The sequence below is a fragment of the Martes martes genome, assembly GCF_963455335.1.
Source record: "Martes martes genome assembly, chromosome: 11".
In the NCBI taxonomy this organism is placed as follows: domain Eukaryota; kingdom Metazoa; phylum Chordata; class Mammalia; order Carnivora; family Mustelidae; genus Martes; species Martes martes.
Genome location: NC_137899.1, coordinates 4,710,202 through 4,732,687, shown reverse-complemented (window position 1 = coordinate 4,732,687; position 22,486 = coordinate 4,710,202). Strand labels below are relative to the sequence as shown.

General features: G+C 52.2%; 1 protein-coding gene across 6 annotated transcripts in view; it reads right to left on the bottom strand.

Moving 5' to 3' along the window:
* Positions 1-22,486, bottom strand: part of IKZF1 (IKAROS family zinc finger 1) — a 94,093-nt gene that overhangs the window by 52,790 nt on the left and 18,817 nt on the right. For all 6 annotated transcript variants that reach the window (XM_080818585.1, XM_080818586.1, XM_080818583.1 and 3 more), the window contains one exon: positions 18,872-18,991. In XM_080818585.1, coding sequence (XP_080674711.1) covers positions 18,872-18,991 — 120 coding nt within the window. The remainder of the gene's footprint in view (positions 1-18,871; positions 18,992-22,486) is intronic.

Sequence of the window (22,486 nt, the reverse complement as noted above, 5' to 3'; positions counted from 1 at the left end):
CCAGGATCTTGTTCTGATCTCGGCGCCACAGTCATGAGGAAGCAGCACCTTACAGAGGTGTTTTACCTCAAAGAATGTGCCAAAAATAACTGTTTCTCAATGTATATAACCCACTCTCATTTTTCCTTTTGAGGTGAGAATTTTGCTAACAGCCAACTGCAGAGAATCTCATGAAATCCCTTTTCAGCCCTTTTTTCTCTTTCGTGGTTGGGATCGCACGCCCTTTCTCACGGATTCTGAAGTCAGCCGTGTCGTTTCCAGTGGCAGCCACTGAAAACTTAAGAGATTTCATTTTCTTGACAAACTAAGATAATGACCTTCTTTCCCTACTTTCTGATTCAAGAGCTGTGACCCACCGATGGGAAATCAACAGGTACGGTCTCTCTGAAATGGGAATTCTCTTGACAATGCCCCTGGCATACCGTGGGAAAATCTTGGGATTTTCTCTGTCCTTCCTAAATAAAGAACATACTCCGTACTTTGATCACAATAAAATGTCACTCCCTTTGCTCTTGGATCTTGAATGAGCGCCTTCCTGACCCCAAGGGTTGGCAACGTGGGAAGGAGGAGACTTTCAGAGCAGCAGGACCACGTGGTCGGATGCAACACTGGAGAACCATCCACATCGCTGTCGTTGTGAAGCCCGTCTTCTACCAATTTCCCTTTCACTTAAACTTTCTAAGAAATCTTTCCATATCTGGAAAGGCCACCTGCAACCTGAAAGATTCACAAAATTCTGACACAGCAGCGGACATTTACAGGAGCTACGGAAACTCTGGATTGAGGATTTGTGTTGTTTAAAGACTGGTTTGTTTAGGGACACCTGGGGGCCTCAGTCAGTTAAGCATCAGCTTTCATGGTCCCGGGGTCCCAGGGATCGAGCCCTGCGTCAGGCTCCCTGCTCAGCGGGGAGTCTGCTTCTCCGTCTGCCTGCCGCTCCCCCTGCTTGTGCTCTCTCTGTCAAATAAATAAGATCTTTAAAGACGGATTTGTTTAAAGATCACATTTCCATTTCCAGGAATAAAAATCAAACTCGATTAACAATCTGATGGACACAGCCACGTGCAATCTGGCCTCGCCTGGAACAAAGGACTAAAGGAGCGTCCCCCGTTGGGAACCATGGCATATTTTTCTGCTTTGAGGCCTGGTGTGAGTTCTGCTCCTTTTGAGGAACTTGCAAAAACTTAGTTGTCAATGGTTTAAAGAGCTTTGACCTTTGACCTGGATCACTGATAACGTATCACAAACTGCTTCCTTTTATGTGTTTCGGGGACTGCGAGGCCAGGGGTCCCAGAAGAGTCAGAGATCAGCAGCTCACCTGTGCCAATTTCATCTTTTTAAAAAAACAGATTATCTAAACATTAAAAAGAAAAAAAAAAGGGCGATTATTTCCACTGGGCTTCTCACAGGGTTGCTGTGGGAATGAGCATCATAACGGGCAGGAGTTCTCTCCTTCACCTATGACGCGATGTCTATGTCTGGGACACACAGGCATTCCAGAAGGATCTCACCGATGCACGCCAGACCCGCGTCTGAGGTCCAAGTGTCAGAGGCACTGGGACAGCAGAGTCAGAGATGCATGTTCCTGGGAAACCGACACAGGCATTCTGAGCGGACGGTTACCGTGGGCTGAGGCATCACGCATCACGGACCGACCACAACCACCTCTGTGTGCCCAAGGTGCGCTGGGGGCTGGCATCCCAGGCAAGGCTCTGCCCTCCAGAAGAGCAAAGCTCAGAAACACGGAAAATGGGTTTAACACCCACGTTTCTCTAGGCGAACAGCGGCGGGTCCCCCAGTTACACATCAGCCCTGGCTTGCTGGCTTCCATCATACCCCGGGGGCGAGGGTGGATCTGGACAAAGGAGAGCTTGCCCGGTGCACGGACTGGGTTTTCTCTTTCATTTGTGCTCCCTACCAGGGCCCCCAGGGGCCCTCCCAACGCTGCATCCGGGGAGGGACCTGGGCACGCTGCCAACGGGCCGGGGTGGGTGGGGACAGTGAGGGGAAGCAAGACGAGGGAGACTCACGTTGATTTCATCACCCTCCGAGCGCCACAGGAAACGTCAGCCGGCGGAAGGGGATGTGCGGACGCCTTAGCATGGCTGTCTTGGCGGCCTGGAAGGGTTCTCACAGCTCAGGGAAAGTACTCACAGTGCAGCTGGCTGCCCGCGTGGCCCTCAGTACAAGCAGATCTGGTTCAAGACTGCGGGTAATCGCTGCCTGCCTAGCCTAGACCCAGCTGTGCCAGGGGACATCCCGATAGCAGGCCCTAATCCATCTGCAGTGCTAAAGGACGTATGCACGGGGGTCCTGTTAGCTCAGCGTTCCTCCATGAGGAGGCTCCAGGGGAGGGAGACTCACTGCACAGCCTCAGGACGGCGGTGACCAAACTGTGCTGCTGGCTCAGTGCGTGTGTGCGCAGAGGAAGGCTTAGTGTCAGCTTTCCTACGCCCTCCTTGTTGTTTTTGTGTTGTTGTTTTAAGGGGACTCCACACTCAGCATGGAGCCCCACGCGGGGCTTGAACTCACGACCCTTAGGTCAGGACCCAAGCTGAGATCTACAGTCGGATGCTGAATGGACAGAGCCACCCAGGCGCCCCTCCACCTTCCTGGTTTCATTCACATGCCCTGACAGAAGCCCTGAACCCTCTTTCCGCCGGGGGGATGCTGATACAGCAGCGAGTGCATTTGCTCAGAGTGGCCAAGGACTTGGAGGCACCATGCTGAATATTTTCACTTAAACCCACAGACGTTCAAAACCAGGCAGAACTGTCCGCGAGCCACGAAGGCAGCTTATTCTGTTTGTATTTCTATATCTTCCTCTTCCTCCTTCATTGTTTTTCTCTCTGCTCAACTGCGTCCTTTTTGGAACAGAATGTAGGCTCTTTGAGCCCCCTGAGTCTTCTCTGTCCGGTTGCCCCTGTGCCTCGCAGGGTGCCTGGGACACAGTGGGGACTTAGGAAGCATCTGCCTCATGAACTGATGCTCTAAGTCACCCAACCCCACCTCCAGGTTGCTCCCCTGCATTCTGGGATGCTGATACCACTCGACCCACACCTGTGCTCGTCCTCTAGCTTCAACCCTACCAGAGTGCTCGGCACCTGGGGCTCCCTGCGGGTACAGACGGTGTGTCTCACGCCTGGCGGGAGCCAGTGCTCCTACGGCCTGATGCCCCATGACATCTAGCCTGGCAGTTGCGAATGCATTCAGGGATCACCCTTGGACGACACTATGGTGTTGATGAACATGTCAATAACCATCCAGATTTCTTTTCAATTGCCAAGGCTGCATAAGATGAATTAGATGATGTGTTCCCTTAAGGGTCGGGAGAAGGCCAGAGGGGGTGACCCTTGCAGTCTCTAGACTGCAAAGGAAATTTTCATCACACAGCAAAACTTAAAGTACTCATTTCCCTTATCCTTTCCCATCTCTATGTGACTTAAATATTTAGATGACACATCTTCTTTTTCTCTCAGCTGTGAAGCCCTGCTCCTCTCCCTTCTGCATTAACTGTGTTCACTTGCTGGGCTCAAAAGTCGGTTCTGACTTCAGCTCCCTCCTGAGATGATTTTCGATTTCTACAGCCAGTCTCACGAAAAGACACGGTAAAGAGGCTTTTCACCGGGGGCACCTGGGTGGCTCAGTGGGGTAAAGCCGCTGCCTTCGGCTCAGGTCATGATCCCAGCGTCCTGGGATGGAGCCCCGCATCGGGCTCTCTGCTCAGCGGGGAGCCTGCTTCCTCCTCTCTCTCTCTGCCTGCCTCTCTGCCTACTTGTGATCTCTGTCTGTCAAGTAAATAAATAAAATCTTAAAAAAAAAGAAGCTTTTCACTGTACGCTGAATTGACTGTTTCTGTAAGGTGGAATGTTCATTCTGTTTCTGCTTTCCCCATGGTGTGTTCCGTGATGGAGAAGCGACAGAAGGAGAAATGCAAATGGCCTGGGAGGGCCTTGCCGTCCAACTGGACATGGGGCACAGGTGCATCCTGGGTGCCCCTGGCCCCCCACCCCCACCCCTGCCCCAGGGGGCAGCTTACACTGAAACACTAGGCTAGGCACCATGGGGGTCTCTACGTTTTTTGCACTTCTTGGGCCAAAACAGTGGGAGAATTCCAGGTGTGCTCACAGATACCTGGGTAAACAGTTGGGAAGTAATGAAGTACGTCTCCTAGAGGGCAAACAGTGTAAAGATGAGGGGGACGATGCGTCCTTACAGGTTGGTCGTGTGCAAAGAGAGGGAGCTTCTGCATGTGGCCCCATGACTTCATCAAGGAAGGGGCGGAGACGGGAACACAGAGGTTGGCAAAGGGTGTGGCCTGTCCATCTATCCGTCCCTGAGAGATGCATACCGTAGACACAGGGCAAATTTCCATCCTTTCTAACCCGGTCAGGCAGGTTAACAGACTTTTCAGGTAGCACTTTATTCACTGTGCATTTCAGAGAAAGGTGCGATCTATCCAGTGTGTTCTGTACATGCAGGCCGTGGTCTGCCTCACGCCACACTTGTAGTGAGGCTGAGAGCTGAGACTCAACCCAGACCGTCGGCTTCAGAACCTTCCACAACCAGCACGACTCATCCGCTAGAGGAATTCTTTCAGGGCGAACATTTATGGCAGCCCCAAAAACCAATTTTCACGAGCTTACAGTTCAACCTTGCGTTGAACAAAACCATAGGATGGCCCAGGTTAATTCAACAATGTAGTCAACATTCTAGATTCCAAACAGACTTTTGAGGATTTCTGAAAGAAAAAGGAAACCCAGCCTCAAATATTCAACGGCGTGGGCCAGGGGCTCTGTCTGCAAGAGCTGTAGACGGGCCTGGGTGTGGGAGCAGCGTGGATGCTGGGGACGATGCCCGTCTCCGCGCTGAGGCCCAGCGTCACACCGCACGTCCGCTCCGCTGTGGGAGGTGTGCCCTTCAAGCCTACAGACCGCAGCCCGCCCGGCACCGTGGTCTTTTTCTGGTTCAACCCTTTTGGACCAAGCAGCAGATCTCGTTGTCAGTAACTCATGCCAGGTGGTCCCTGCCTAACTCATGGAACAAGCCGCAAAAAGCGAGAGCTGGTGACCTTGAGCCTCGCGGGGCTCAGACTCTAGGTGACCTGCCACACAGGTGCGCGGGACCCGAGGGTGTGGGCGTGGCCTTGCCTCCGGCCTTTGCGATGGTTTAATCCTGGGCAAAAGGGTTCCGTCGCGGGTCCCTGGACCTAAGTACGAGAATTCTGAGGAACCTGTATCCAGAACAGGATTAAAAGAAAGGAGAGGGAGGCAGAGGAGAAAGAAAAACGCTCCAAAGACGGGAATGTCACAATCAGAGCCACGCGGCTGAGCCTGTGAGTCTGTGAATCGGGGTGCGCTCAGGAAACACAGAAGCCACACGAGTACACGCTGTCTCCTGAAACGCAGGAAGGGCCGCAGTTAGCTCACAGCGCCCTCGCACAGGAAGCCTGGGGTCTGGGCTGCACGCAGCTGGGTGGGGTCAAGCGCCACGGCGCCCTCTGCCCGGGCTCCCGGGACACGGGCACCCAGGTGGGACGCCTGGCTGGTGCTCTTGGACTGCCCTGGGCAGGCACGCTGCTGCTTTTCTTTTTCCTTAGTTTAAAAAAACAAAACAAAAAAACCCTCTCCTTGACCATCTCTGCTGCGGTGCTTCCTCGGGCGGTGGCAGACCGCTTTACGAAGTCACCAAGAAGCTTCATTTGACACAATTTTTGCAAACCATTTCACAGATGTGATGCTCTCCGTCTTCGAAGCTTGCTTCACTTCGCACCTGTCCTCGGTGGCACACTCGTGAAATGGGCTTCACGTCTATAAACCGACCGCCTCATTTCAAAAAAAATAAAGAGGATTTACCAACCCCCCAAATGACCATAAAGCGTGCACAGGAAGAGGATGAATGGCTGAAAACCAGAACTAAAAGTGCTGTATTTCTGCACCGAACTCAGCCACTCTGCTTTGGAAAACTGCTTTATATTTTGCCTCATTCATAGTTTTTACTACGAGTAACTGCCTTCTCGTTCTTTGGCACTTCATCCAATGCCTACAAGACGTACCGTTAAAACAGAGATACGTAAGATGAATCCAACTGGTGTAAAAATTGGACTGGACCTGGATGTTTTCCCTAAATCAAATGTGGCTAAAAATGGAAGAACCAAAAAAACAATCAACAAACCAATTTTCACCTTCCTTGGTGAGGACAACCGAGAAAAGGTTTTGAAGAGAAAACTGATTTAACGTTGCTTTGGAGAGGTGGTGAGCGACCGGCTTTTGGCTAAATTTCAGCAAGGGTCGATCTGAAAGGGGAAGCAGAAAAAGGGAAAACAGAGGAGAAACATTTCCTCTCCGGCACTCTGTGTCCGCCCCATCTAGCGTGTGGCCCTTGGCTGAAGAGTGTTCTGAACACATGAAGTCATGCATGGAACCGAGACGTGCCATGCGCGTAACCTGTTCTGGCTTCGAGGACTACGTGTAAAGAGTTAAGCAGCGCTCCCTAAGGCTTGCTTAAATTGAGTGCATGTTCAAAAAATAGTACTGAGGGCATTCCGTCTTAAATAAAGTCTATTAAAATTAATCTCACCTGTGCCATTTCTCTTTTTGAATGTGTCTACTAGAGGACTGGGAATTACGGTTGTGGGTCTCAGGCTGGTTCCTGCATTTCTTTCTTTCTTTCTTTTTTTATTTTTATTTTTTAAGATTTTATTTATTTACTTGTCAGAGAGAGAGAAAACGCGCACACCAGCAAGGAGAGGAACAGAAGGAGAGGAGGAAGCAGGTGTCCCGCTCGGCAGGCGTCCCGCTCGGCAGGTGGCCCGCTCCAGGACTCGATCCCAGGACCCGAGGATCATGAGCTGAGCTGAAGGCAGACGCTCACCCGACTGAGCCACTCAGGTGCTCCTGATTTCCTGCATTTCACAGATATGGTCCAGGGATGCTAGTGATTACTCATCTCTGAAATCTCTGTCCCCACACAAGGACTGAAGATCTGCCCCATGCGTCACGAGGCATAGAGCCCCCACTGCCTGCCTGCCCAGGACCCTTCTGGAAAGCCTCATGCACGACATCTACAGACCGTGCCTGAGTGTGCGGTGTGCGTGCACAGGGCAGCCTGACCTTAAGGATAAATTTTTAGGACACACTCCATCAGTAATAAAAGAACAGCTACTGAGGGGTGCCTGGCTGGTTCAGTAGGTAGAGCTCTTGACACTTGATCTCGGGGTTGTGAGTGTGAGCCCCATGCTGGGCGTGAAGCCTACTTAAAAAGCTTATTAAAAAAAAAACAACACACAAATGGACACATACAAACCATCAACAGGATTTTGAACACCCGCAGCTCCAGAGTCAACAGCAAAGTTCAGTCTATTAGTAATAATAGTACTGCTTCGAAACGGTGAGTAAATGCAGTGTTTATAATGACAAAATAACCCTGTTATCTTCTCACGAATAAAACCACTTCACTCAAAACCACAGCCTTCTCTACCGAACGCGAATTTCACCGAAGACAGGTTAAGCTGTACGTCACACCAGGACGAGCGGGTTGGTGGCCGCCCCAGGTGACAGTTAATGGTCCCTCATGGCAGGAGCCGGAGGCCGTCCGAGAGCGCCGGGGGCCCTGGCAGCGGGATCCTCTCCTTCTTGCTACCACCGCCTTCCACTGAGCAGCGCGGATACTGGGACAGCAGGAAAATTCTGCCAGGTTCCAAGAAGGATAATAAAAATCATCATCCAGCTGCCCGCGGGGCTGTCCTAAAAGCTCTTCGTCGTCTCCCGTTTCAGCCCGGTTCCGCCTCTGCGGTGACGGCCCCACGTTCTGCGAGATGGAGAGGCCGCCTCAGCCACATGCTCCGAACGGCCCCGAGGAGCCGGCTGGAGGCCTTCCGTCCATCACCCCCGCCCGGTGGGGAAAGGCACCGGATGTTCAGGGCTTCACCGGAATCCTGCCCGGGTGATTTCAGTGGAAATCGACAGCCTGCAGCCACATCCCTTGTGGGGGAAGTACTGTCCTGGCAGGCAGCCGTGCAGAGACACACCCAAGACGTGTGGCTCAAAGGTCCCTGCAGCTCCCTGGCTCCCCAGAGTAGGGCACGTGACGCCGATATGGTTAACGGGTCAAAGCAAGTGTCAGGGGCTTTGAGGCAGGAACATGGAAAGGACCCCTGTGGCCCGTGGCCCATTGGGGTGGCTTCTGGTAGTGTCCCCAGCTGCCTTTGCTGAGAAACAGGCCCTCGGAGGCCACCGTGCATTCAGGGACAGGCAGCAGGGTCACCCCCTAGATCACTACACACACCCCATGGTTGTATTTAATCTGAGATGACACTCGGTCACGGAAACTTCCCAGAAGACCACGTCCAGTCCCACACTTCGAAGGATACTGGGAAGTTCATATGACGATGAAGGTCATATGACTCATTCCCGGAGAAACCATCATCTCTGATTCATTCACGTAACACACAGGGGTCGCTTCGTGTGCTCAGGTTCTTCAAGCCCAAATATCAGCCCGAGCCAGAAAGGAAGACCCAGCATGGTTTTCTAGTCACACCCCCCCCCCCCAGTGACAAAACCAGTGTGCCACCTCCACCAAGAAGGCCAGAGAAGCATTCTAGTTATTAAGACAGCCAGTCCAGATGGCGACGTTTCCAGCTTGTGACCCCAAGGGCAGAGTCATCTGGAATCAAGCCTCTGGTTGGATGCCCTGCATTTCCCCTTACGGCCCCCTCCTCCTTACCCTACCCCACAAACCCCCACTCCCGCCCACACAGCCATCCATCCAAGGGTTCCCTGACCCCGTGAACACCGGGAAAATAGTATGGTAGTCATGGTGTGCAGGTAAAAAAGCTCTAAAAAAAAAAAATCTCTAAAAAAAAACTCTTAAAAAACCCAACAACAACAAAAACAAAAACCAAAAACCAAAAACCCTCTAATTTGTAGCATTTGCCAATTTCTGTGGCATCAGTCCTTCCAGCCCGGAGGAATTCACGTTCCCCCCCGCTGGTCCCCAGCAAGCCTGGGAGCTTCTCGGAGTCTGGACCCATTGGTATATTCTCGCCGGCTCCGGCCGTCGATGGAAATGTGCTTTCTGAGTTCCGTACAGGTTTCTGGCACGGGCCCCCACCCCACACGCCCAAATCCTAACAGGCAAAGGGTGTGAGCAGATCCGCGGTACTGTGCGAACCGTAGTTCCCGCTCGGACTGCGAAGATCGCGGGGCTTATCTGGCGGGTACTGTGGCCCGGCCCCAACCACTGCCGAGCTGGCTTCCTGGGGCCGCCGGCCTCAAGGCGAGAGCCTTTTCATCTCACTGATCGAGGTGGTGGAAACTTTGCAGGGCAATGATTTGGGCTCTGCTCTACGCCTAAAGCTTGCTACTTTTGCATAAAAGGAGGGGAAGCTTGTGTGTGTGTGTGTGTGTGTGTGTGTGTTTTTTTTTTCTGGGTTATATTTACACTTCCCAAATCAGAAAATGTCCTAACCAGATAGGACAGGTGGCAACTGGCAACCACAGCTCAAAGCCTTTTTTTTTTTTTTTTTTCCATTTCTTTTCTGAAACCCCATGTAGAAGGAAAGTTAACGAAATGTCGGTTGGCTGTTTTATACTCAGAGCTAAGTATGCTTTCCGCAGAGCCGGAACAGAGCAGAATGGGAAATCGGGACCGGCGACCTAGCACGAAAAATGCTGTTCAACTATTTATTCTGGTAGAGAAAAACCCATTTTTATTTCCTTTACTAAATCCGTGAGGTACGATGTGAGCCTGGTGTTTAAGTTGTCAGTAAAAATACAAAATACTGGTGTCTGCTTGTACAAATAAGCAGCTTTTCAAACACGAACATGGAGGGAAGGGCCAGGATCAGAGTTTCTCGACTTTCTGCGGCCCAGTTTTTCTGCACGAACTCCTTTTTTAAAAGAAATCCATGGTCAGGTTCCAGAACACCATGACTCTGTGGATGGGCCCAAAGCTGACCGTGTAGGGATGAGGTGCTTGGGCTCAATGGCAAGGCGTGAATCCAGGGGCTCGCCTGCGTAACAGGTGGGGACATTTGGGGCGAGGTGTGACACTCACGGCTAACATCCTCCAGTGGGAGGGACAGTGTCCACCAAGGAAGGCTTCTCTGCCCCAAATACCAACTACGCCCACAGAGAAACAGTGACCTCAAATAATCCACATGATGAACCTTAATTTCAGACCCAGCCTTCGATTCCTTCTCCTTCACTTCCTCTCTCTGGGGTCCGACTTGAGAGAGCAACGCCGCCCCCGTTCTGGGCTCTCATTCCGTACATGCCCTGCACGCCTACTCAGTGCACAGAAGGCCCAGGCGCTGGGGCTGCTGACTGAGCAAATCCCAGAGGAGCGCTTTCTCCCTGAGTGGTGGCAGACCCTGCCGCGAACATGGAGGGTGGGCTCAAGTATGGCCCCGAGGGCAGTGAGAGAGAGGCTATGAGGACGTCTGGGGACGTGCCACAGGTCTGGACATGGCTAAGGAGGAGCCTGAGCCCAGCTCCTGGATGGCCCCGTCTGCCTCCCCGGGCCTCCACTCGGGCGGCTGTCATGGAATCCTTCCTCTCCACCTGCTCCTTCCTGTTGGCCTCCAAACACACTTTCATATTCTCCTCTTACAAGTCAACCCACAGGCGGGGCTGCCTCCTACCCTCCACCCACTCCCTGGTGCTCCCCGACGTTTTCACGTGGGCCTCCAACCCTGCAGAGCTGCTTCTGGGGGCCCACAAAGATCTCCCAAAGGCCCCCTTCTCTAGCACAACTTAGCATTCCCGCCCTCGTTATCTTCTCTCCTTATAGCAACCTCTCCGCCATATTTCTTTCCAGAAATTCTACTTGAATCAAACAACTTATTCTCTCCTCCTTCCTTGCCTTCTCTCCTAGACCATTACACACATTTATTTCCCAAGGCCCTTGGTGTTCCACTATCCCTCCCGCAGATCCTAGAGCTAGAACTAGCTCTCTCTCCACCTCTCACCCATCCTGCCTTCCGGAAGGCTCCTTGGCTATGGATGGCCAACAGATGTCAAGTCGACCCCAACTCCCCACGTGTTCCCATTCCATTCGGGGGAATCACTGCCATCACCAAAGTGGAGGCTGAGCCACCTCACACATGCTCCCAGAGCGAGTAAGTGGACAAAGACGGTGGCCACCGAGGACGGACGTCCCCACCGCCCTGGCTCCTCCCGCCGCAGCCCCTGCACACAGGCACAAATCATGCCTCCATGCCAACTGCCACCAGTGATCTTCGAGCACACAGATCTGGCAGGGTCATGTCCCAGAGCAAGCTGCTTTGTACCTCTTGTTGCCCACCCTCCTCCCTCCCACCCAGCCACCGCTGTTCCTAAAGTCCAACATGGCTCCCCTCGGCCAGCTGCTCAAATGTCAACTCTGGGAGTCCTCCCTGGCCCTCCTCTCCCCTCTGCCCAGCTCAGCCAGGAGCACCTCTTCCTTGGCTACATCCCTGTCAGTGAGCTCTGCTGGGCATGACTGCAGGGCATCGGGCCACCACTCCCGGGCCTTGGCATGAAGGCATCACCCTGCCACCAAGAAGGGCTCTACCCGCACGAATGTGCTCAAATAGACTTTTCTAAGAGTCGGAGAAGCTGAGGTGGGAACAAACACTACCCCATCAGAAACGGTATCTGCACAAATCCCCACGTGAGCTTAGCCGGGGAAGTCCTTCACAGTGGCCCTGCTCCGGGTCTGACCTTGAGAACTTCTAGGACGTCGTGGTCACTGGCATCCAGGCACAAGCAGGCAAGGACAGGCTGGCCCTCGTGGGACAGAATGGAACCGAGCCTTGCAGGAGTCCGTCGTCCCCATGCACGTCCTCCTGATGGGTGTGCCTTCAAGCTGGGGTGGGGAGGGGGTCACAAGGACACCGTCCAGTCTGGCTGGCCTCCTCCTCATCCCCTGCTCTCTCCTGAGACTCGGAGGGTTTTGCTACACTGACTGTGTCCTGCTCTCCTCTATGCCTCATTTCTAAGGGATGCTGTCTTTCCATGTGGTCACCGTATCAGGGCCTGTCCCTGAAGTCTGCTGCCAACACGTGTCCCAGGCACACATCCGCCCGGGTCCCGCAGGACATCTCCCAGCGATTATACTGCAGTAGTCCACATGGAGGACGGTTCCCGGGGAACCCCTCTGCCCCATGCTTCCAGGTGGGCGGGTGACCCCTGTCAGCAAACAGGGACAGAAATGATGGGAAGCCTCCTGCCAGGGGCAATGAGCCAGATATGACTGGAGCCAGGGATAGAATCCCAGGCCCAGAGACGTTCCTCCAAGGGAGCAACTGTGATCTCTTGTCCAATACCATCCAGGACACACACCCCCCCACACACCACACCCCCCACACATGCACACACACTACACACAATACACACATACACAGCACACAAACACATACTACATATAATATACATGTACCACATGCAAACACACACCACATGCAGAAACACAAACCACACACAGTATACATATACACACCATACATATACTACATACAATATACACACACCACATGCACACACCATAAGCACACACACCACACAGACACACATCACACATACACTACATATAATATACACACACTACATGCACACACAACAGGCACACACACCACACCCACACACATCACACATACACTACATATAATACACACACCACATGCATAAACACATACTACATATACTGCACAGACACGCACATCACACACACTATACACAAACACAGAGACACACAACACACACATACGCACCACACACTCACATACCACATAAACACACATAAACACACACCACATACATGCCACATACACTATAAACAAACACACACATACACACCACGCATCACACACCCACAGACACACTCTACAGATAAGATACACATAGCACGTGCAGAAACACACACCACACACACACACACACAGACACACACACAGCAGGTTCAGTTTCCTCCCAAGAATGTTCTGAACGGTGTGCTGTCCGATCCCACCCGTCCACAACAACGCCTGGTGCAAGATGGTCCTGGAGCAGCCCACGGTCTCTTGCCTTCCCTGGGGGAACCCAAACACCGTGCTGCTCTGCAGGGCCCACGCCTCCCACATGCTGTGGCCGGCCAACAGAGTGGAGGTGCTAAAAAAATAGTAACTTTTAGATGGGAAGCAATGCTCCTGCTACGTCACAGCCTTTCTTCCCAAAACCTGACAGTCTCAGGGAAAATCCTTGTTTTAAGGCTACGTCTCCTGTTTGGTGAGATGCAGGAAAATGAGAGTCTTTCCAACAGGAATCGATTTGGTTTGGAAATGTCCTGGTGACAACACATCCCCTGTCCATGAGGCGTTCCAAGATAGGGGAACCGCAAGATGAGTGATGCAGAATTTTACAAATTTCTCCACTCTTGCACAACACGTCAGCTACGAAGAGGTGCGAGGAAACCGACACAGCGAGGGGAGCCAGGATCCGAGGGATACTTGGCTTTTGGTTTTTGCTCCAAGGAAAATACGAAAACCCCAGACCCAAGACAGCCAGCCCGCTGAAGTCCGGCAAACAGTTTTGGGCTTTGTGCCCGCAAGGACGCCTACCATCTGGGCACGCTTGCGCTGGCGGCAGCAAACGCTCAGATGCTGCTAGATAATATTCCTCCCTAGCTAAAATGGGGTTTATCGGTTCAGAAGAGATGCGTTTCACAGATAAAAACAACTTCCTCTAACTGCTGATTAGATAAGCAGGCTTAGCATCCGTCCTCACAGCCAGCTGCCCAATCTCCAATTAGACCAAGCTTGCTTTCTCTTTCCATCGGGAAGAGCTCTCTGCACCTACTCCCACCCCCACCACCGCCGGCTCCCCAGAAGCGCTCCAGCCACGTGTCTGCCCCTCTGCGCCGTCTTGGGATTCTGCCTAAACTTGACAATGAAGGTGACATGCGGTGCAGGAATAACCCAGCGACCGTATGTTACTCTACTGAATCAGCTGTCCTCGAACTCACGACTCGGTGAAGTGATTTTTACTTTGGTCGACTACATAAAAATAATAATAAAATTAATGTTTTCATGTACTTAATCATTTTCTTGGATTCCAGGGAAAGAAAAAAAAGTAGAAACAAAATCTAGATTTTTTTTTTCTTTCCTTTTCTGCCAGGGCGAACCTCACCCTGGACAAAAGATTGAGAAGACAGACCCCGAGATCACGCCGGTTTAGCTTCGAGAAGGCTACAGCGTCTTGCTGCAAACACCACGCCATGACACGCGACCTCTGAGAGTGAAGTCCTAAAACACCCCACATGCGAGACCACGGTGATCACCTCCCAGCTTGGGGGGCGGGTCCCACGAGACAGCACAGGCAAAGAGGAGGTGGTTCCAGAACCGAGGGGGACCCTTAGACGTGTCTGCTCTCATCCACGTACAAGCCCTGGGTAAATGAAGAGTAGTGAGGACCCAGTGACAAGTATGCGAACTCATCCCCATTATCCGCTCTGGCATGCCCTGCTCAGCCCTGGGGGGGCCTCCAGTCTCTGGCCTCCCGCTGGGCCAGCTGGGCTGTGCTTGGGGGAGCTGCGTCCCCATCAGTCCCACAGCACTATTACGTCTCTGCTCAAGGTCAGGACACGGACACGGGCACTTGCAGGGAGCTCAGAAGGAGGATGGGGAGGGCACTGAAGAAACGAAGAAAATAACTACGCTTTTAGTTTTGCTCCCCCGCGTCCCTGGATGCCACCCTGGCATCCTCGTTCCTCCAAAGCTGCTGGCCCGCGGAAGGAACCCCAAGCCGTCCTCTGCTCCCCTAGCCCGGCTGCCGCGGTGGGGCGCATCCGTGTGGGGCTGCCTTCGGAGGTCACTGAGTACACGGTCTGCGTTCAGCAGTTTCACACACAACCACTTCAGAGAGGCGAGGGCTCTCTCATTTGTACAGCGACCACTTCAGAAGCACAAGCTTCCATCCTCTCAAGGAGACTGAATCCCTCCCCGCCTGCAAGTCCTCCTCTGAGTCTAACTTCAGTGCTTCAAGCTGCACTTCCGAGCTGTTTCCTCTTCCTCGGGCCCAGAATCGAACGGAGGCCTCCCAAGGTTGCTCTGACGTCCGCTCCCCATCCCTCCCTCTCTCTTTTAATCCAGGGGACCATATTGCCACACGGTCCTCCAGCATCCCCTCGACACGGGGCGAAGGCCACCTGGGAATAGCCCACTGTCCCTATAAACACCACCACCCATCACGGGTGGCTCATTTCTGCCACCCCCCCCCTCCCGCCAGTATGCTGGAGACTAGGGTCCCACGTGTCTACACCTAGTCGTAAGGGCTCATGGCTTTTCCGAAGCATCCCTTGTCTCTTAAAGCAGGCAGGCGAAGGGTCTGCTGTTGCTCAAGATTTCCCACCGTCTGGCATCTGGCTGTTTGTCCTTCTGCTTGGGTCTGGCAATGGCCAGCACTCCTGAGCTCTCCCTTCAATTTTTTTTAAAGATTTTATTTATTTATTTGAGAGAGTGAGCAAGTGTATGTGAGAGAGGACACAAGCAGGGACAGAGAAAGAGGGAGAAGCAGGCTCCCCGCTGAGCAAGGAGCCTGATGTAGGGCTCGATCCCAGGACCCTGAGATCATGACTTGAGCCAAAGGCAGATGCTTAACCGACTGAGCCACCCAAACTCTCTATTCTGACCCGTCTCTTGTGGTTTGCCCATCCCTGGGATCAATTTCTTGAATATTGTTATTATTATTATTAAATTGCTCTTCCACATTAAGAAATGTGCTCCGCACATTACCTTTTTTCTCTCTCCCTTCCCTCTAGCAAAGCCCCAACAGGTGCCCTCACCCCTTATCTCCTGCATCTTTGAAAGCCCTATTTTGCACAAATTGCTTTCTTTTTCTGCCTTTTACTGTCCTTTTTACCACCTGTCTTTGCTGCTCTGTCTTCAGCAAAGTGTGTTTCTCTGTTTTCACGTGACCCTGGAAACCCTTCCGCGAGATGAGTTTCGCTGCTGTTGCGAAAATGAGGAAACGGGCTCGGTGGTAACAGTCTGGCCGGAGGCGCCCGGCTGGGAGAGGGGCTGGGACGTGGCCCTTCTGAGTCTGAGCTGCGTCTTCTCTGCGTTGCCTTCTCCCCTGTACCACCCGCGCTCTCCATTCCTTTTCTAGGACCTTCGCTCAGCAAAGGCACTTGTCTACGTGCTTGACTACTTCTGTGCAGGGAGGGGCTGCTTATGGTTTCCTGTTTTCTGTCCTCTGATGCTGCTCTTCTGCCTCCTTCCCGCAGAGCCGAGGACACACAGCTTCAAACGCGCCTCCCCGGCCTCCTGGGGGACGACTCCCCTGCCTGTCCCCGCTGTCCCCCGTTGCTCTGCGTACCTAATTTGTTCAATGTTCCCTGTGATGGGCCACTTCCAGCGACACCAACCACCGAACGCTAATGCTAGCTGGTTTCCCTCGAAAATCCCCAAGGATGGTTTCTAAAACTTCATCTCTAGGAAGCACGGGTGACGTCTTGATGGCTCTTGGGACTCAGGCTTCTGGGATTCTCCATCTCACTGCCTGTTCCTTCAAACCCTTCTCCTCTTGCCTGCTTGACTGTCTTCTGTGCTTTTCCATTTCTGGACCTCTTGGCAGAGATCCATCGCCCCTTTGGCCCCTGGCCCCTCCAAGAGAGCACCGGCTCCCCGAAACAGTGGCTTGCCACCCACTTCAAATGGCTTTCCTCGCCTGCCCTACGGCGTGGCCACGGCTCTTTACAAACTCAGCAAAGAGATTTGTCAGGTGTTTTAAATTTTGTAATTCTGGAATTCATTTGTCACAAACTTCATCCTATAAGGAGAAGTGGAATGCAAACCCTATCCTATCGTAGGCAGGCGAGGGAGCACCGGCAGGAAGCCGCAGGGAGTCACGGACAAGCACCACCCCCCCGGCTCCACGCCACACCTGCCCTGGGCTCGCTGGCACCTAGAGCTCAAGCCTCAGCCGAGAGACCCAGCCCGGGAAGCAGTCAGCAGTGCCCGCCAGGGACCTGGTGACCTTGTCCCAGACGAACCTTCCAGGCCCTGGCGGCTGACAAGGGACGGTGTACCTAGGATACCCTGAAGGCAGCCACAGGGAGCGCGTACTGACCGCCACCAAGCGCCCTGCGTGCTGTCCTCTGCTCTCCAGGAATCAGGCGACTTTCAGTTCTCTAAAGGACACCCATCACCACCAGGGCTCACGGGCTGCAGGGCAGCTCTGGGGATGTCGGGGAGCGCTCCCTGGTTTCCCCCACAATGAACCCAGAGTCCTAACGCTGATGGCTGGGGTCTCGGATCACTGAGAGCTTAAGTGGGCACATAGTCACCTAATTTCTTCTGAGCGCCCCCGCCCCATGTCCCAGGTGGGTCATGAGCCCGTGCTTGCTGCCGCCCAAAGTGCAGAAAACAGTACCCACGTCACTGGTGGTTTCAAGGTCGGATGAAGGAGACAAAGCAGGGCCGCCCGACATCAGCCATTCATGCACCACCTTTGCAAGCTTTTGTCATATATGTGCACCCTCACTGCCTTCATAGTTTTACTGAAATCTGACTTTCTACTTTACCTAAACGTGTCTTGAGAGGCCGTGTAACAGTAGCATGGTTTATGATATACCAGAAACACTTGCAACAAACGCAAGACAGTGTTAAAAATAAATGCATCGATGATGGAGAAGCACGCTCTTGTGTGTCCCAACTCTGGGAACCCCTAAAATGATGTGTGGAGAGCAGGGTGGAAAATCCGGAAGTGTGTGTGTGTGTGTGTGTATACACACACACATATATAAATATAAATATATATATGTGTGTGTGTGTATATATATATATATATATATATATATATATGACCTTATACCCAAGGTTTCAATGGTTTCTAAGACATGAAAACACAGAAAATGTATTTCTTAGTTACTACATCAGGATGTCCTACAGAGAGATAGCTGTGATGGTCTTCATAACCCTAAGAACTTCACACACATCTCCCTCCTTGGCTGTGGGTCTCACACCTGCCCCACATGGGATCCGTCCCACCTCATGACCCCTGCTCACCCTTCATGATACTCTTTTGTGCACATAGGCGGCTCTCAATATCACCTTTTTTTTTTTTTTTACTTTAAAAAAAGAAAGAGAAAATAGGTATTCTAAGGAATTGCTGACTCATTATCTCATGAGAACATGGTTTAAACGTGTGAAAACTAGTCTTTGAGTTAGAAATCAAGTCTCACGTTGACTCTGTGACCTTGGATATTTCGCTGAACTTCTTGGGGACTCCGTGATAAAAGAGAGCAGACCAGGTTTTGCAGACATGACCTGTGCTGTGTACATTAACCCCAGGGAGAGGCTGCAGGAACGTAGGTACCTACCTCTTTATGGAAAAGGTGTGCGCAAAAAGGCATTTTGACATTTAACCGTTTCTATCCCTCGAATTTCATACTTGCATTTGCATTTGGCATTTGAGAAACACGGCTGAGTGGGATAACATAAAATGGACAGATCCGGCTTGTTCTAAACCCAAGCTCTAAAACTAACTTGTTTTGCCATAGCACATAAAATGTATCATTTTCGCTACCTACAATCCGTAATATCACATGTTCCTGCAGCACCGAGGGGATGGGAGATGTTCTAGAGACGTGCCCCCACGGTGGGGAGTTCTTCCCCTCCGCTGGTCCCCACGTGGGGTGTCACTCCTTGGTGACTCCTCTCTAACCCCCTGCACACACCAGGACCCACATCTGATCTTTATCCCGAATCTTCTTAACATGGCGGTTGAGGAGAAACAGCGGGTCCAATGATCTCACCCCCAACCACTGACTCTGGAAGGATATGAAGGGACCGAGGTGTTCATGGGCACAGAGCGTGCGACAGCCCGCCAATGGGACGCCCGGATGGCCGACTCACCCACTCCTCTCTCACTCTTGGAGCTCTGCTGTACGCCAGACGTGGTGGAAAGGTCTTCAGGGACTGGCATGGGCTCGTCCCCATCATCGGGAGTGTCACTCACTGGAGGGCTTTCCTTCCCTGAGGAAACAAGTAGTAGCTTGAATTGCTAAGGCTGTGGTTGCCTACAGCACGGGCAGCGGGGACCCTGCACACAGATGCATTTAGTTATAGGTTACGTGTAATACGCAGTGATCTATTTAATCAGAATGAACAGTGGTCCTCAGACATTATCATGGTCACTTTTCCACGCCAAGTGACCAAACTCCCACAACTTTATTTATGACGTCTGTGTAATGCCCCATTGCATGGCTACCTCAGGATTTATTTAAATCCTTTTTTAATTTTTGAATTTATGTTGTTTCCAATCTCTTTCCCTGTTAAGCAACACTGTGGCAAACATCCTAGTGGCCAGCCTCGGCCCGTGTTCTTAGGTGTCCAGAAGTCTCAAGAGAGGGTCAAAAGGCACCTACTTTTTTTTTTTTTTAGATTTTATTTATTTATCTATTTATTTATTTGTCAGAGAAAGAACACAAGACAGGGGGAGAAGCAGGCAGAGGGACAAGCAGTCTCCCTGCTGAGCAAAGAGCCTGATGTGGGACTTGATCCCAGGACCCTGAGACCATGACCTGAGCTGAAGGCAGAGGCTTAACCCACTGAGCCCCCCAGGCACTTGTAAGGCTTACCACCCACTATCCCACATTTTTTCCTGCAAGATGGCTCCAATCTACCCCCCTGTAAGTGGGCTTTGTTCCACCTTCAGACTAATTGTCATTCAAGGTCACCTGACCGGCTATCTTGCTCAGAGCTCTACATTCTGGGTCTGCTCACTGCCTTTTAAAGACCCAGAGAATATTCTGCTAGTGGCCCACTTTGATCCAACCAGGCAGGGAAAGCGAGCTTGCAAAGAGCAGGAATACAGAATCTGAGGCCTCCTGGGGCCATGGTTCCTTCTGTGGAATTCTTGTCTTTGAAACACGAAAATAGGATCCACACAACTACCAAGTGGCTTATCCTGCACAAAGTGAGATTTACCCAATGAAAGTGTTTCCCAGGATGGCCGTGTCAACCGTGACTGCATCAGAGGCTCCGGCAATGGGGAACCCACCCCTCCCCACTCCCACCCCACTCCCAGAAATCCAGCACTGGGAAGCCACAACTGGCAGAAAACGTGCTTTTTTTCCTTTGAAACTGAAACACCTGCATCTCCCCACCTAGACATTACTTAAAATTAGGTTAGGAGACACAAACCACATGCAAGGAACAGATGGTAAGGCCCAAAGCTGATGCGAAATAACCCATCAGAGCCGCTCCAGAAGACCAGGGGAGATGCCGGCCCTCAATGATGCCTACAGAGGAGTGGAAGGCGGGGGTCACACGCCTGCTGGCTGGGCTGGTGACCCGGCTTCCAGGCAGAGGACATCCCCGCACACACGAGCCCAGACTTTGGCGAGGACGGTGCTGAAAACGAGAAAACCTGGCAGGGAACGCGGAAGTGTGCTTGCGTGTGTGAACAACCGTCTGGAAGAGCAACACCCGCACTCAGGGGATGGACAGGACGCGCTCAAGTGTCCCCGCGGGAGGACGTGACCTCGTGGGCAGGCACCGAGGCAATGCTTTGGGGGACAGCCGTGCATTCTCCGGGAGCCAGACCCTGCAGCAGAATATTTCAGCTTAGCTGCAGCTGCCGCAAGGGGCAGGTTTTCAGAAAGAGCACGATTGGGTCTATCTGGACAGCGAACGGGAGACGCGTCGTTAAAGGCAGGGCGGGATTATAAGGATTTCACAAGAAAAAACCAAAAGCCAGAGAGGAACTGATGGAAAGCCTCGCTGATATGCGTTAGGTCAATGATATTTCCACGGCTCTAAACAGTGAGAAGTAACAGTGGCTAAAAGTCTCCGTGTGCTCCATTCCACAAATGCGGAACCGCTGAACGGGAGAATGTAGGAGGCAAATGGTCCATCTGGTAACTGGGTTTTCCTTACCTCTGCCTTGAACAATGGTTTTCAGACTTAGAGGACTTCAGGGAGGTGGTCAGAGGAGTCTTTTTTTGGGGTGGGGGGAGACTAACCTTACGCAGAACTTCAGTACATAAAACCAGACTTCGGTGTCAAGTGGGGGCTACTGCGGGGGGGGAGGGTGGGAGACTGGAGACCCAGGCCACCTGCCTCCTCAAAGATCTCCTGAGGACTCCCCCTCCCCCAAAACAGACAGTGGAGACCCCCGGATGAGCCAACTGACTCAAGATTATAAGTGTATAGAGCAAGGTGGTGTGCACGTGCGTCTTGGTGACTAACCAGGTGTTATTATGGGGTGGGCGTGGGAGGCTGAGCAACAAAACTTTATGGGCATGTTTTCTCTTCCCTGTGACACTTCCCTTTGGAGTACTCCCTGATCCCCCTGGTTAAAGAATTAGGACTTATCCAGTGGAGGTACATGGGTCTGCGCTCTACTTAGCTAAAGCCCGTCCAAGTAACTCTTGCTTACTCTTCTCGTAATTTAACCGCTCTGTGGGTTAGGGAATAAGGCTAATCCCACCTTATTGAGGATGGTTATAGCTTAGAAGTGCCTGCTAAGGGTTCTGTGGGTCTGGATGGGCTCCCGCACTGAGTGAAATGCCAGCTCTCCAGCACCCAACAGCCCGTGCCTCTGTCCTCCCCCTGCTTCCTGCACGGGGAGAAAGAAGAAGAAGAAAGCAGCAGGGAGGGTGAGTCCAAGATGCATGGGTCAGACAGAGCAGGGGGAGCTCCCGAGCGGGAGAGACACGTGGGCAGAAGGGAGCCTAACAGTCGTCCCCGGCGTAGACCTAGAGGAGAGGAGAGTGAGGTATAACAGTCGCCTTCCCCCCACCACCTCCAAGGGCCCTGCTGCCACACAGCCTCTGCTCACCTGCATTCGGTGAGAGATTTTAGGAGGCGGCCTGATCTGCCTAAAAGCCCTAAAGTCCGGGTGGTGCAGAGGCATGACTTTCTCCCCTGAGCCCTGGCGCCCCATGGCCCCGGATTCACTCCCTGTTGGAGATTTCTGCGGCGAATACGGACCACTTTGGGAAAACCTTCTGGTCAAGTGAAGATTGTTCGTGTGTTGATTTTAAACAAAATCGCCCCATGAACCACTGAAAAGGCAAAACCACGGAAAGATCATAAGAGATACAAAAGTAAGGTTATTAGATCAAGTCAACGCATCCCAAACACCAACACACAGTCGACCTGGGATACGGTTCGGGACAGAAACATGGAGGAAGCCACCACTTTAAGACGGTTTCCTCAACAGACCAAACCGTGGCTAAAAAAACTGTGATTTTGGTCTAACTCACAGGGCTCCTGCGAAGATAAAATAATAGTGTGTGTGAGTGTGTAAATGCTGAAGAAGCCTATGGGTCCGTTTCTAAATGGCAGCCAACCATGCGTGAGGTCTGTGTGGCACCAAGTGCTCTCATTTCCCCCAAGTTCATGTACAAAGACAGACAACATATGGGGCCGTAGACAGAGATAGATGGAGTGCTTCTCATGGAATAACTTAGGAAGTGTAATGTAATCTCACTTAGAAAAACGAAAGAAACTTCTCAGCAATTT